At 37.6% G+C, this 14643-nt stretch overlaps 1 protein-coding gene across 1 annotated transcript in view; it reads right to left on the bottom strand.

The window, feature by feature from the left end:
• Nucleotides 1-14643, bottom strand: part of LOC107581608 (collagen alpha-1(XIV) chain-like) — a 123669-nt gene that overhangs the window by 84690 nt on the left and 24336 nt on the right. The window contains exons 6-7 of the mRNA XM_016267238.1: nucleotides 890-1045; nucleotides 600-719 (exon numbers count right to left, since the gene is read on the bottom strand). Coding sequence (XP_016122724.1) covers nucleotides 600-719; nucleotides 890-1045 — 276 coding nt within the window. The remainder of the gene's footprint in view (nucleotides 1-599; nucleotides 720-889; nucleotides 1046-14643) is intronic.

Raw genomic sequence — 14643 nt, 5'->3', positions numbered from 1 at the left:
CTCTTTTAGGGGAAAAAGCTCTTTTAGCGTGCTGAGGCGCACAGGGGACATGATCATCTGCAACACAAACAGGGGGTAGTGCAGCCTGATGTGTGCAACCCACTCGACACGGGAAACCACCACCGCTGAAGCGCCGTCCGCCAACACGAAGAGCTCTCTAAGAGTGCGCTGAACTCATTCAGTCTTCTTCTCTCAGTAGAGTAGTCAGGAGCAGAACGATGTGATCGCTCGGCTCTGAAGCGAAAAGCTGAATATGCGCTGCATCTGCTGCCTACTTATACTCACGCTGTGATCAGCAGCAGCTGGATGCAATAATCGCATGCCAATGTGCATTGGCTCGTTTAGTTTACACTCGAAGTAGATTGGTCCCTCTAAGCGAGATCCCAATTTTGTCTGTCATCCGACGTGACGTCGAGAGTGACCGACTGAAAGGGAACTGCACACTAAAGTGAAATACCAATTTAGTTTTTATTGTTATGCCTTACAGTAAATGACTACTTTTGTACAAGGATCAGACTGGTTATTAACACTTTGACCAGGCACAGTATATCCGTGTCTCTGGAACAATGGAAAAGGTCTGGAAAAGCACAGCACATTACCTGTGAGAGTGTTGCCTCCCTTGTATGGCAGGTTTTTGACAGCATCTATTACTGCATCTTTTGTGCTGAAGCCATTCAAGTGCCACTCAATTCGTGGATCCCCGCTGTACTGGGCCAGTCCTAAAACATAAAAAACACATCCAAGGAACACACTGACACGTTATACATCAAATCTAAATTGAAAAGCACTTTATAGCTGTCTAAATTAATATATGATCCACTTATTATACATCTATTTTTAGGTCAGACCAATTATTACAAGTGAATAATAATTAATTAATGGAACCCACCAATCCGGGTTTTGTCTATTCCCACATCGAAGGCACTGACCAGGTTTTCAAGGAACATGCGAACCAGACGGAAATTGATTCGCCCAATACTCCAAGATCCATCGACCAGGATGACAATATCCGCAATTGCAGAAGTTGTGCAGACAAACTGATCCACTGGATTATGAGAGATGAACAGAGAGACAGAAAAAGAAAGAATGAACCTTGTTGCACATATACAGTCCCACATGTCTATAGATCCAAAAATATTGTCCTCTGAAGAAACAAACAAACCCAGCACCATATCACAAATTACACTGCCGTCTGTGAATGCAGGTACGGTTTTATTGAGCCACTCTGTCATTGCACAAAGTATCATCATAGGGCAGGGAAGAACATGATTGATTTATGAACACAGCAGTACAATCAACCAAATCAAAATTATTTTACTCATACAATTTTAACAGAGCAGCTCTGGGATCCACACTGGTTAGAGACAACTGATGGCATCTTGAACTCGAACAAATCATGTGTGTGTTTATGTCTCTCAGAGTGTGACGGTAACTCCTGGCAGTCCCACTGTGCAATAACTACATATCCACACACAGAGGGGGTAAAGTGATGAAGCGTCAGTACGGGCAGTAAATCTGAGGAGCGTAGGACCACAGAGCTCAGTAGTGTATCATGGGAGTCTGTTTTGTTCCTCCCTCAATCATTTATTTTCATAGAAGAACTGGCCGTCAAAGCCTTATAGCATGATGCAAGTCATAGCTATAAGAGCATTAGTCTTTGGCACCATCAACAGAGGGCTGAAATACAGAACAGGGACATTATCCAAACTCAACTAGTCCTGAACATCAATACAGAGCAATCTGTTGACACAAAAATGGCAGTGAGGAGTAGAGAATGGAGACTCTTAATCCATGGCTAATGTCATTTTTCCATAATCTTAAAAGTGACTTATTTACATTTAAATGGACAGTTCACCCAAAAACTGAAAATGTTATTATTATTTACTAACACTCATGTCACTCCAAACCTGACTGTCATTCTTCCGTCATGGAACATAAAAGGTGAAAATGTTTTCAGTGTAATGGAAGTGAATGAGGAATTTAAAAAGATGAAAAAGGTTCATGAAAGTAGTCCACCGAACATATATTCCATGCGATTCATATGATATTTCTGTGTGAGGCACAGACCAAAATGTACATGCTAAGTGTTGGGACTGGAGTCAAACAGTTGAACTGGAGACAGAATCTCTCATTTTAAAGAACGATTTTCATAGAAAAGATTCACAAATTGAATATTGCTACTTCTGGTATGAGTTCATGAGCGTGTCAAGAACAACTGGAATGAATGTGAAATTTTCAGTGAATAAGGATTTAAATTTAGATTTATTTTCAAGTAAATAATGATTTCAATGTTAATCTCATGTGAAAAGATTTTCCATGAATAATGATCTAAATTTTAATCTATTCTGTGAAGATTTTTAGTGAGTAGTGATTTAAATTTTGGTTTATTATGTGAAGAGTTTTAGTGAATAATGCTTAAATTTCAATCTATTAAAGATTTTCAGTGAATAATGTTTAAATTTTTAGCAATAATTCTTTCTATTTCTTACATAAAGCTATCGTATGACATTAGAAGACTTATACAGTAGCACATAAGTCATATATACCACTTTTATGATACTTCAACTTTCTTTATACTATATTAAAAAAATGAAAAATCAGGGTAAGTAAATTAAGACAGAATCTTAATTTTTAGTTGAACCATTACAGTAAAGACAGGTACTGAAAAAGCCCATCTTGGCAGGCAAATCTATTGGGCATGTCTGTCGAATCAGTTTAGTTTTACCACAAGGAAACGATTTGTCTCTGAGAAAAGACTCAATAAAACCGCCATTCAATCGCTGCGAGATCCGGTGTAATAATCAAGGAACTTTTCTGCCATACCATGGGTGCAGCAGGCGCAATGATATTATGCAGCGCCTGAAAATAGTCCCCAGCATGCTCCCTGTGCAAGCAGGTGGTCACGTTGGTTATGTTGACAGAAGTTAGCCTATTTTCAGGTGCTGCGTAATATCATTGCGCCTGCTGCACCCATGGTACGGCAGCAAAGTTCCTTGATTATTACGCCGGAATGAGAGTATAGTTCCTAGCCATATCGGCCTAGAAAATCGCAAATTTTCATTTTCCCCTCAGTCTTAGTACACGATGTAACTACAGAAGAGTCAAGTTTTAAATAGGAAAAATATAGAAATTCTTTGGTCATTTTTGAGCGAGATGCTAACGGTCTAATCAGATTCAATGATCTATGCTAAGCTGCAGCTAAAAGTGCTACCGCCAGACCCGGAGATCGGCTGAATGGATTCGAAAACAGTAAAACTCAACTTTTTAACTCTAGGGGAGTTGGAAAATGAGCCTATTTTCAAAAATAGTGGAGTGTTCCTTTAACTCCTGTGCTTCTTAATTCCACTCTACCTATTTATGTCTGTGAATAGCAGCGGCATTCGATCCACACCATTACACAAAGAGTGGCTTGTCAAGACACAGGTACCTTCTGCTGTTATCAGTGAGACATTGAGAGCCCCGGTATCACTAATCAATGTGAGCTCCTCTATCTGAGAGCACATGGCCGACTGTATCCTGAGATTCAGGGGTGAGGATTCATCAGACCCATCAGCGATCCGGCAACATCAATTCATTAAGCCCTAAGAGCCCCGGGACTTATCTACTAAGCAACAGACACCTCGTTGCCACTTTGGAAAACCCAAAAAGGTCATGCAATTGCTATAGGATGCCATGGAAGTGCTTGCTGCAATGCAGTTGCCGTAGATTGCAGCTGTTGGGCTGCACAAGCTCTCTTTCGGTTGCGGGACGTCCTCTGGGAGCTCTCAATCAAACATATGCTGGAGGAAGAGAAGAAGAGACATGCGAATGAGATTAACACGACAGACAATGCAATCAACTCTTCGCATCCTTCATGAATGCAAAATCAAAGCAGCGGTGATATGATATATACACTATGCATGCAGAGCTCTGATAATTATGCCTATTCTGGCTTCAGTTTTGTCGCCTGCGTGTACCGCGGCATCTCCAAACATGTGGAATATTCACTAGAGGTGAGAGTCTGCGGGCAGGTCCCGTGGCAGGTCACGTTTATTGTTCTCATTAAATGCATATTAAGATTAACTACTGAATAGACATTCTTGCTGCTCGTGTCAGAATCCTCATGTCAGGAATTTGTCAGCTATCTTCATTCCCTTGCCGTTGGGGCGTCTAGACTACTAATGTGGGGGAAGGAGAATTCTTGCTCTTTCTAGGCATCGAATAATGAGTAAGTTTTTAGCAAGCATGTCTTTTTGGCTACCTTTCAACTCTCTTTGAGGTGAAGTCATTAAGGAATACAGGGATGTTGAAGGGACAAAGATATAGTAAGCCTGGGGTTAGAACAGTCTGCGCGATATCTGGAGTGGTTCTTAATATGCTGACAATATCACCAAAATAATTATGCATGTGCTACCTACTGGCAGCTATTATGAAATACATCACACCCAAAAAGCATAGGACATTTAAGAAGTTCTTAATCTCAGGGTAAAAAGCCCATTAGGTTTTATTTTCTCCTAAACCTCTAAATGGCAACAAAATCTGTCCAATATTTAAGATTTTTAAAATGGTAAAATATTTTTGTTTTAATATAGAAAATGTTGTGTAAAATAAAATAAAATAAATTATTATATAATAATACTTTTTAGATAATACACACTTATTATTCAAAATTTCAAAAGTTTGGGATCAGTATAATTTTTCATATTGTGAAATATTATTAATACCTCTATACATTTTAATATATAATATATCCCTGTGATGTCATTTTAATATGTTGATTTGCTGCTCGAGAAACTTTTCTTATTATCATATACAGGTGCATCTCAATAAATTAGAATGTCATGGAAAAGTTCATTTATTTCAGTAATTCAACTCAAATTGTGAAACTCGTGTATTAAATAAATTCAGTGCACACAGACTGAAGTAGTTTAAGTCTTTGGTTCTTTTAATTGTGATGATTTTGGCTCACATTTAACAAAAACCCACCAATTCATTATCTCAACAAATTAGAATATGGTGACATGCCAATCAGCTAATCAACTCAAAACACCTGCAAAGGTTTCCTGAGCCTTCAAAATGGTCTCTCAGTTTGGTTCACTAGGCTGCACAATCATGGGGAAGACTGCTGATCTGACAGTTGTCCAGAAGACAATCATTGACACCCTTCACAAGGTGGGTAAGCCACAAACATTCATTGCCAAAGAAGCTGGCTGTTCACAGAGTGCTGTATCCAAGCATGTTAACAGAAAGTTGAGTGGAAGGAAAAAGTGTGGAAGAAAAAGATGCACAACCAACCGAGAGAACCGCAGCTTTATGAGGATTGTCAAGCAAAATCGATTCAAGAATTTGAGTGAACTTCACAAGGAATGGACTGAGGCTGGGGTCAAGGCATCAAGAGCCACCACACACAGACGTGTCAAGGAATTTGGCTACAGTTGTCGACGTCTAACCAACCAAACCAACGTCACTGCACCCGTTTACCAAGAATTTTTGGAGCACTTCATGCTTCCTTCTGCTGACCAGCTTTTTGAAGATGCTGATTTCATTTTCCAGCAGGATTTGGCACCTGCCCACACTGCCAAAAGCACCAAAAGTTGCAAAACTCAGCAAACTCACCAGACCTGAACCCCATAGAGAATCTATGGGGTATTGTCAAGAGGAAAATGAGAAACAAGAGACCAAAAAAATGCAGATGAGCTGAAGGCCACTGTCAAAGAAACCTGGGCTTCCATACCACCTCAGCAGTGCCACAAACCGATCACCTCCATGCCACGCCGAATTGAGGCAGTAATTAAAGCAAAAGGAGCCCCTACCAAGTATTGAGTACATGTACAGTAAATTAACATACTTTCCAGAAGGCCAAAAATTCACTAAAAAATTTTTTTTGGTCTTATCAGAATCAGAATCAGAATCAGAATCAGAAGAGCTTTATTACCAAGTATGTTTACACACACAAGGAATTTGACTTGACGACAGGAGCTTCCAGTGTAGAAGAAAGTACAAACATAGTGCAGACATACATGATAGTGTAGACATACATAGGAATAGCACAGTAGGGATGTAATATAAAACTAATATAATAAAAAAATTGAATAATGTACTATATACAGAAATAGAAGTATAGGAAAAACGTACACATTCCCAAGAATGAAAGAGGAAAACTCCCGCACGGTTTACAGTTTATGATGAGTGCCTCTAAATTAGGACAGCATACCTTTTTCAGCGTTGTTACATCTGAACACCAACTTTCGTTGATGTCGAAACACAATCCACCACCTCTGGTTTTCCCCGTTAACTCTGCGATGCGATCCGCTCTGAACAGCTGGTAGCCCGGCAGATGAAGCGCGTTGTCCGGAATGGCTTCACTAAGCCAGGTTTCAGTGAAGCACAGTGCAGCAGAGTTTGAAAAGTCCTTGTTGGTGCGGGTGAGGAGAAGAAGTTCATCCGTTTTGTTAGGAAAGGAACGGACATTCACGAGATGAATGCTTGGGAGCGCAGTCCGAAAGCCGCGTGCGCGGAGCTTCACTAGGGCGCCGGCGCGTTTCCCTCTTCTGCGTCTGCACGCGCGTTTGAACAACACCGCTGTACCTCCGACTAGAATGTCCAACAAAACGTCCGAATAATCAAAAACCGGAAAAATGTTGTCCGGGATGTGCTGCTTAATGTTAAGGAGTTCGTCTCTGGTAAAACTTATAGAAGAAGAATGACAAAACACAGAACAAACAAACAAAAACAATAGAAGAATTGCGGAGCTCAGCGTCCTTGCTGCCATTTGCGGCGCCATGCTGATGTTTTTTTTTTTTTTAGAATACTTATGAAGTATTCTAATTTGTTGAGATAATGAATTGGTGGGTTTTTGTTAAATGTGAGCCAAAATCATCACAATTAAAAGAACCAAAAATATAATTACTTCAGTCTGTGTGCACTGAATTTATTTAATACACGAGTTTCACAATTTGAGTTGAATTACTGAAATAAATGAACTTTTGCATGACATTATAATTTATTGAGATGCAACTGTTTATGGGGAAAATCTTACATTATAAATGGATTTATTTAATCAATTCAATGCCAAAAAAGTACTCCAAACTTGGTTGTAGAATGGTAGAATATAGTATACAAGTATATATGTTTATAAATATAATAATACACACATACAGCACATCTGCACATCTATAGCAACAGCAGACCAATTTGAGTCTAAGTCACAGATGAATAGTTTCTAAGAATCTGAGAACAATTCTGAGACTGTATCTGTATCAGTAGAATATCAACAGGAAAGAGAGGAGAGAGAAAAACAAAGAAAGAAACAAGGCCTTTAATAACTGAAGTGGGCAGTGCGATAAAGCATATAACCAGAGTAAGAGCTCATCCAGGACTCAGGGGCATGTTTAAATACCATTCAGTGCCTATTAAGGTTAACAGCTCTAACCAACTGATTTCCTCCACCTTTTCTACATCCTAAAGAATGCAGACAGAGGTTATTGAAACAATGAGAGGACAGCAGCTGATCTATGTAGAGCATTTTATTACGGCACATTATTCCTCTTATACTTCAGCTCTTTCTCAGACTGCCGGCTACGCCAATATGCTATGGGTTGTGACATCAGCAGAAAACTCTGGGAACAACATAGCTAACTGCCAAACAATGCACAGGCTGAAGAATGGGAGCCTTTGTTCTAAAAATCACACAAAGTTAATCAGTCCACTCCATCTAAATAAACTGAAAGGACAGATAGCATGCCACAATCTGGGCTCTTCTAGGCCTTTTGGGGGGACTCCAAAAAGCACACTCTTTCTGACCCGTTCCACCATCTTCCTAGAATTGGAAGGACAACCTGAAACAGGCCTTTAAGAAAATTAAGCATGTCATCTCGTCTCTTAATGGGATGTGAGGTGGCAAGAAATATAAAAAGGTGAATCAGAGTTTAAACACAGAGGGGGGTTCTAGCTAAAGAACACAGTGAGAGATGAGAGCCCAGTGGGGTGGAACAAGATTTAGATTGAGGAGACAGAAGGTGGGCAAGTTGTAACGTCACCACTATGGGCCAAAATACCAGCAACAGTGTGTGAAAACCTTGTGAAGACTTACAGAAAACGTTTGACCTTTGTCATTGCCAACAAAGGGTATATAACAAAGTATTGAGATTAAATTTTGTTATTGACCAAATACTTATTTTCCACCATAATTTGCAAATAAATTCTTTAAAAATCCTACAATGTGATTTTCTGGATTTTTTTTCTCAGTTTGTCTCTCATAGTTGAGGTATACCTATGATGAAAATTACAGGCCTCTCTCATCTTTTTAAGTGGGAGAACTTGCACAATTGGTGGCTGACTAAATACTTTTTTTCCCCACTGTATTAATTTGCCTGTATTACACACTGATTTGGCACTGAGATATACAATACCAAGGCAGTCTGATACAAGGCAGATACAAATTAGGGATGCATGATATATGTCAAAAGTTTGATCATTTCATTTCATTTAATTTTTTAAGTAAAATTAATACTTTTAAACTGATCAAAAGTGACAGTAAATAAATGCTATTCATACTTTATGTACATCAAACAATCCTGGGGGGGGGGGTGCTGTTCACAGTTTCCATAAAATATTAAACAGCACAACTGTTTTTAACAGTTATAATAATAAGAAATGTTTATATATATATAAATATATATGTGGTATCTATAGCCTAATTATCCATATATATATATATATATATATATATATATATATATAGAATTGTAACATTGGTCATTCATCAGTTATCAGCCATAACATTAGTTTATCAGTATCAGTCAGAATTGTAGAATGTTTTATATCACCTTTTATTCTTTTTATTTTTAATCAAATTGACGTCAGTAATTTAACATCAATTTACTAGAAATAACGATCAAGATATGAGAAATAAAATGTATAAAATTACATTAAAAATGATCAATGTCACTTTTATTGATTATCTCTCCTAATAAATGTACATTTGTTTGTGAAGAAATATCAATAATATCTAAAACTACAGCAAACCATAGCCTGCATCAGAAACGTGCTTGTAATATGAGTCAGCAAAGGTACATATTTTAATTTCAGCCAACTAATTTTGGTTGAGTGGGCTAAAAGTGGAGGAATGCACCCCTAGAAGACACAAACCTACAGTGTGGAACAGAGTTTTCAGAGTGGAGAAGAGCATTTGTGATATTGACGTGTGGGAGCATTGATGCAGCCCACGTCTAGATTCCTCCAGCCAGACCAGCTGGAAAACAGTGATGATTACTATTCTTATTCTCGTAGCACTCCTGTTAGATTCTCATTCAGTGCTAAAGAGGTCAGGCTGCTCTAGACCAAACACACTCGGTCTGCACACTAAACAGCCTGTTCAACATGTTTTGTTTTACATTTACATATTATTTAACTGCAAACTATATGGTTCATTTAAGTGCTTCACATCCACAGATGGCGGATCTAAGAATGCATGCTCAGTTCTTGACCAGTCGGAGACAGAATTCATGATTACTGACCAATGGTTTATGTTGAGTTCACTGTCATGTAAAAATCATCAGATGCCTCTAAGCCTCCTTCTGAGAACAGCCAAATAATGCTGTCCAATCTAATATCTTCCATACCACGTTCAAAGGATTCGGTCCTTCAAAGTAAAGGAATTTCAATCATTAGTATGGCTTACAGCCCACGGCTTCTTTACAAGCTAATTTGTTTTTTCAAATGACCATTTTTCCAAGACATGAAGATGATTTATTGCAGGGCCTCCATTTGTCTGGGAATGAAATTCACTCTGTTGTAATTCTGTCTGATATTTATTTAATTTTTTGGATGCGTCTATTATTCTCAGCAGCATTTTTACTAAAGCGCAGGCTTTGGGCTGTGTCTGGGCTGGAGGGATTGTTTTACACTCCGTTTGGGGTTTGCATGGGAAGAGGCACAGACCGAAAAGGCCTCTAGACACTTTGAACATGTCACTGCTAATTTCCAAACTGCCCTTCAGCGACACACTATATACAGCATCTGCTAACAGGGCTCTCACACAAGGAGAAGTGATGTTATGGTAAAAATAAATATAAAACAGAAACCTATGGAGTTTGGGTAATCATGGCTACAAAGCGAGCCTGTCTCAGCTTCTCAAAGCTTGCTGAAGATAGTTGCATCACCTGAGATCAATCATCAACATTACTTTTCTAACTTCTGGAAGTTTATTTCAGAGAAAACGTACATGAGCCTCTCTAGGGTATAATGCCTAGACGGCTAATCAATATACTTCAGACATGCTTACTGGTTCTGATTTTTCAATAAATGACATCAATCACACCATATACAAATATTATAAAATGTCCAGTCACTCTATAATGAGGGTGAGTAAATGATGACGGAATTTCCATTTAACTATCCCTTTAAGTGCAAGATGTTGTAAGTTTGAATCTTGCTCAACTGATAACTTTTTAAAATAACAAGTAAAAAACGTTTTTCAGCAAGTGTTTATCAGTGATGGTGCTGCATTTGGTTGCATTTTATTTTATTTCACTAGAATGAACAGCATTTGCAATCTTCGGATGAAAGATGGAGTGTGTGACAGCAATGTGCGAGGCAGTGCTCAGAACATAACCACTCTATGTAAACTGCTGGGTCCGCCAGTGACTAGTGAGGAATAGGTCATACTTAACGCAATGATCTTTGAAGTTTTTTGACTACTGGAAAGGGGAGAATTTAGAGTGAAATCACCTCAGATAATTTACTGCAGCAATGTGAAGAGAGTCACATAGTCAGATTTATAAGAGTGCTGATAGCTGAGTTAATCACAGAGTTGTATAGCAGCTGAAATGCAAGACAGACGGCTTTAGTGTCCTACACTATGCTTGTCTAATGTCTCATATGTGCCTTATATCACTCTGTATTCTCTTTCTTCTCACATAAAATTATTTCAAATCAATATTTAATGTCTGTCTATCTATCTATCTGTCTGTCTGTCTATCATCTATCTATCTATCTATCTATCTATATGGTAAGTAGCTCTGAATTAAGATGGACAATATACACTCAGCTGGTCATTAGAGCAAGCTCAACCCCTTCAGAATAATACAAGATTTGTCTACTCATGAAGGTACATTTATGAAAGTAAAGTTGGGACTTTTTAAGAACTTCTTTTCAGACCATGTAAATAAAATTTAAGGAACAAATTTAATGGAACACAATATGTCACTATGCTCTCTAAATGTAAACATCTTATTAGCAATGCTTCAGAGTTTAAAAATACAACCTCCAACAGATCTCCATTCATTTTTAATTCATTTTACAAAATGTATATACTGAAATAACTATTACTCTGCTCAATCTGCAAAAGTGATGTTTTTCCTCTGTATTTTTGTCTTATTTTCCAGTGCAAATGTCTAAAGATACTTAACTCAAGATACATTTACTTGAGAAGCAAAGCGAAATAAGTTAAAACGTCTTGTTATATGAGAAATTGATCAAGTTGCAGTTTACAGTTAAACAAAAATAAAATATCTGCCAGCGGGCTTAGAAAATCTACATAATTCAAAGGGGGAAAAAGTTTCATTACCCCATTGACAGATATTTTTTCTTGTTTTAAGCATAAATTCATTTGGTCACACTTTAGTTTGGGGACCAATTCTCACTATTAACTAACTACAACTTATGCCCCAATAAACTCCTAATTTTCTGCTTATTAATAGTTAGTAAGGTAGTTGTTAAGTTTAGGTATGGGATAGGATAAAGGTATATCTACAGAATAAGGCATTCATATGTGCTTTATAAATACTAATAAACAGCCAATATGCTAGTAATATGCATGCTAATAAGCAACTAGTTAATATAGTGAGAATTGGTCCCTAAACTAAAGTGTTACCATTCATTTAGTCTCGCATAGCCAGACCTTCAGACCGAAGGCAGAATGTCTGGGAACCATCTACAGAAGCAAAAGAAGCAACCAATCACGTTTGGTTTGGTTTTGTGATATGTCATATTTAGGGCCGTGGAAATGTCCCCACAATAACAGACCAGTGTGTAAAATTTTTACTTTTGAAAATCCAGCATTTAGGTGATCCTGATAAGCGCTCATTGTCACAGTTGTAAACATGATGGCTTTCTTCTTCCATGACGAGGTCATGACTTCATGAATTTAAGATTTCTGCTCTGATTTAAGACCTTTTTAAGGTCATAATTGGTGAAAACGCAAATTAAGACTTTTTAAGAGCAGCAGAAACCCTGCTACTTCATGTTGAGGTCTTGATCACCCTGTTGGGGGTCGTATTGTGATAATGACCATCTGACTGTACATTATCCATTACATCATCATGTTGCAGTCATCCCAGATATCGATTTAACTGGCACTTCCCCAACAGCCATTACGTGCGATCCTCATAGGGGTTAATTAGCACTCATTTTCATTAACCTATAGGCCAGACAGGGTGCAGTCTAAAAGCGGCAACAGCTTTGAGAGATGTCGCACTTTAGCATTTAGCATTATAGTCAGAGACTTTGAAATGTGAGCATGGGGAATTTTTGCCAGTGAGGAAGATAATGTGGATGAGAAACAAAGAGCGAGAAAAGCCCACCTCAGTGTCCTCTGCCGTAATGAGTGAACTACTTTTCATGTTCAGAACCACCCTACATTAGTTTCAGTGCGCTCTGATCTCTGACCTTCTTCTCAAGTGGGTGAAGGGTAGGACAGAGAATCGCTATCCCATAAGAACCACTATTAACCAACTCTGTGTTTCATCAATTGCCAGTTAAACCAACACACACCACACCAAATCTCATCTATGTGCATCATAAAAAAAAACAGTCCTTGGAAAAAATGACCAGAGGCACTACTAAATCCTGAAGGAGGGCAGGGCCTAAATAAACGATAATACTGAAGATTAACGTTGCGATACATTTTAGAGCCCGAATGTGCTTCCTCCCAATGGTTTGACAGATGTTATGAAAATATCAGTTTGCCCTCGTGTTGTGCCTTCCCTCAGGCCTCGAGCGCTGACACTTTATATGGGCGAGGTGTCAGAGGAGAACTCTTTATTGAGTCATCCATTAGCCGCCCAACACAGCTTTAAACAGCCGTTTGTTGGGTTGCCCCAATTTTGGGCACTATATCTATTAAAATATAATGAGAATTTGTGCTCTTTGAAAAGATACAAATCAGCTTCAATCTGACGACAAAAAAAGTATGCTGCAAAAGCTCAATTTTTTAGTTGTTTTTCAATTAAAACAAACTTATTTACATACAAAAAACCAATGCATAAGACATTAGTTTTTCATCTAATATTTAAACTTTGTTTCAGCTTTATTTCAATTATCAAAAATAATTTGAATAGTCTTAGTTAACAATAACAACACTGCAGAGAATATATAATATATAATGATACACTGAATAAAAAAAATAGTGGTGTAAACATTATTACATTTTGATAGACTTATGTTTGAAACAAGATAAAGAAAACTGAAAAAAATGACATTTGGTTAAGAAAAACACTCTTTATTCAAGACATATTCTCTAAAAAATATTTGAATACATACATTTATTTCAGAAATAAAGACATTTTGGTTCTCATGTAAATCTTATTGTAAGGACGTTTATATATTTTACTAACCCAACACAAAAATGCTGATTAAGACACTGATTTTTGCAGTGTTTCAACACAAATTTCTTTTTATTATAATGTTAGATGGTTCCCTAAAGAAAATTTCATCCAAGATTTAAAATCTTAATGACCTTGAATCTCTGCCAAACTCTCCTCGCAGGCATATGAATTCACGGAGAGGGACCATCATATAATACTCCCAGATGCTTAATGGTGCCTGTGCAGAGGACAAGCTCCACACATATATTCAGAGTTATGCCCCGCTGGATTATTACTGATTCCCCCCGGTGGGCGGCACTGGAGCGGAGGTTTTATTACCTCACTAGAGCAGTGCGTTGTAAATACCCATCACACACCTGATCTGAGACTTTCATTAGCGCACAGCAGACGTGCAAGGTGAGAGGTGACTGGAGATGTTGACTTGAGCAAAATGAAAGAAAAGAGAGTAAGAAAATTAAACAAAATAGGACAGGGATGGTCAGGGGATACAAGGACAAAGATAGTCAGGTTTCCGGTCCACATATACACACAACTATATTGATAAATACATAAATTTGAGGTTGTTAAGATTTTTTGTGTGTTTTTCTCTTATGTGTCTCTTATGATCACCAAGGCTACGTTTATTTGACCAAAACTACAGAAAAAAAACTGTAATATTGTGAAATATTATTACAATTTAAAATAACAGGTTTCTAATTTAACATATTTTTTAAAAAATGATTTATTCCAGTGAATTTTCAGCATCCAGTGTCACATGATGCTTCAGAAATCATTCTGATATACTGATTTGCTGCTCAAGAAACATTTCGTATTGTTATCAGTGTTAGAAACATTGTGCTGCTTAATATTTTTGTGGAAACTTTTTTCAGGATTTTTGATGAATATAAAGTCTAAAAGAGCCACATTTGAAAGTTTAAAAGAGACAAAATTAGTTTGTAACATTATAAATGTATTTTCTTTTTGATCAATTTAATGCATCCTTACTGAATGAAAGAATTAAAATAAATCATTAATCAATAAAATAAATTACATATTATAGGCAGTTGTGGCCTAATGG

The sequence above is a fragment of the Sinocyclocheilus grahami genome, unplaced genomic scaffold (genome assembly GCF_001515645.1).
Source record: "Sinocyclocheilus grahami isolate Dianchi unplaced genomic scaffold, SAMN03320097.WGS_v1.1 scaffold36.1, whole genome shotgun sequence".
NCBI lineage: Eukaryota > Metazoa > Chordata > Actinopteri > Cypriniformes > Cyprinidae > Sinocyclocheilus > Sinocyclocheilus grahami.
This window is presented reverse-complemented; position numbering and strand designations above follow the sequence as displayed.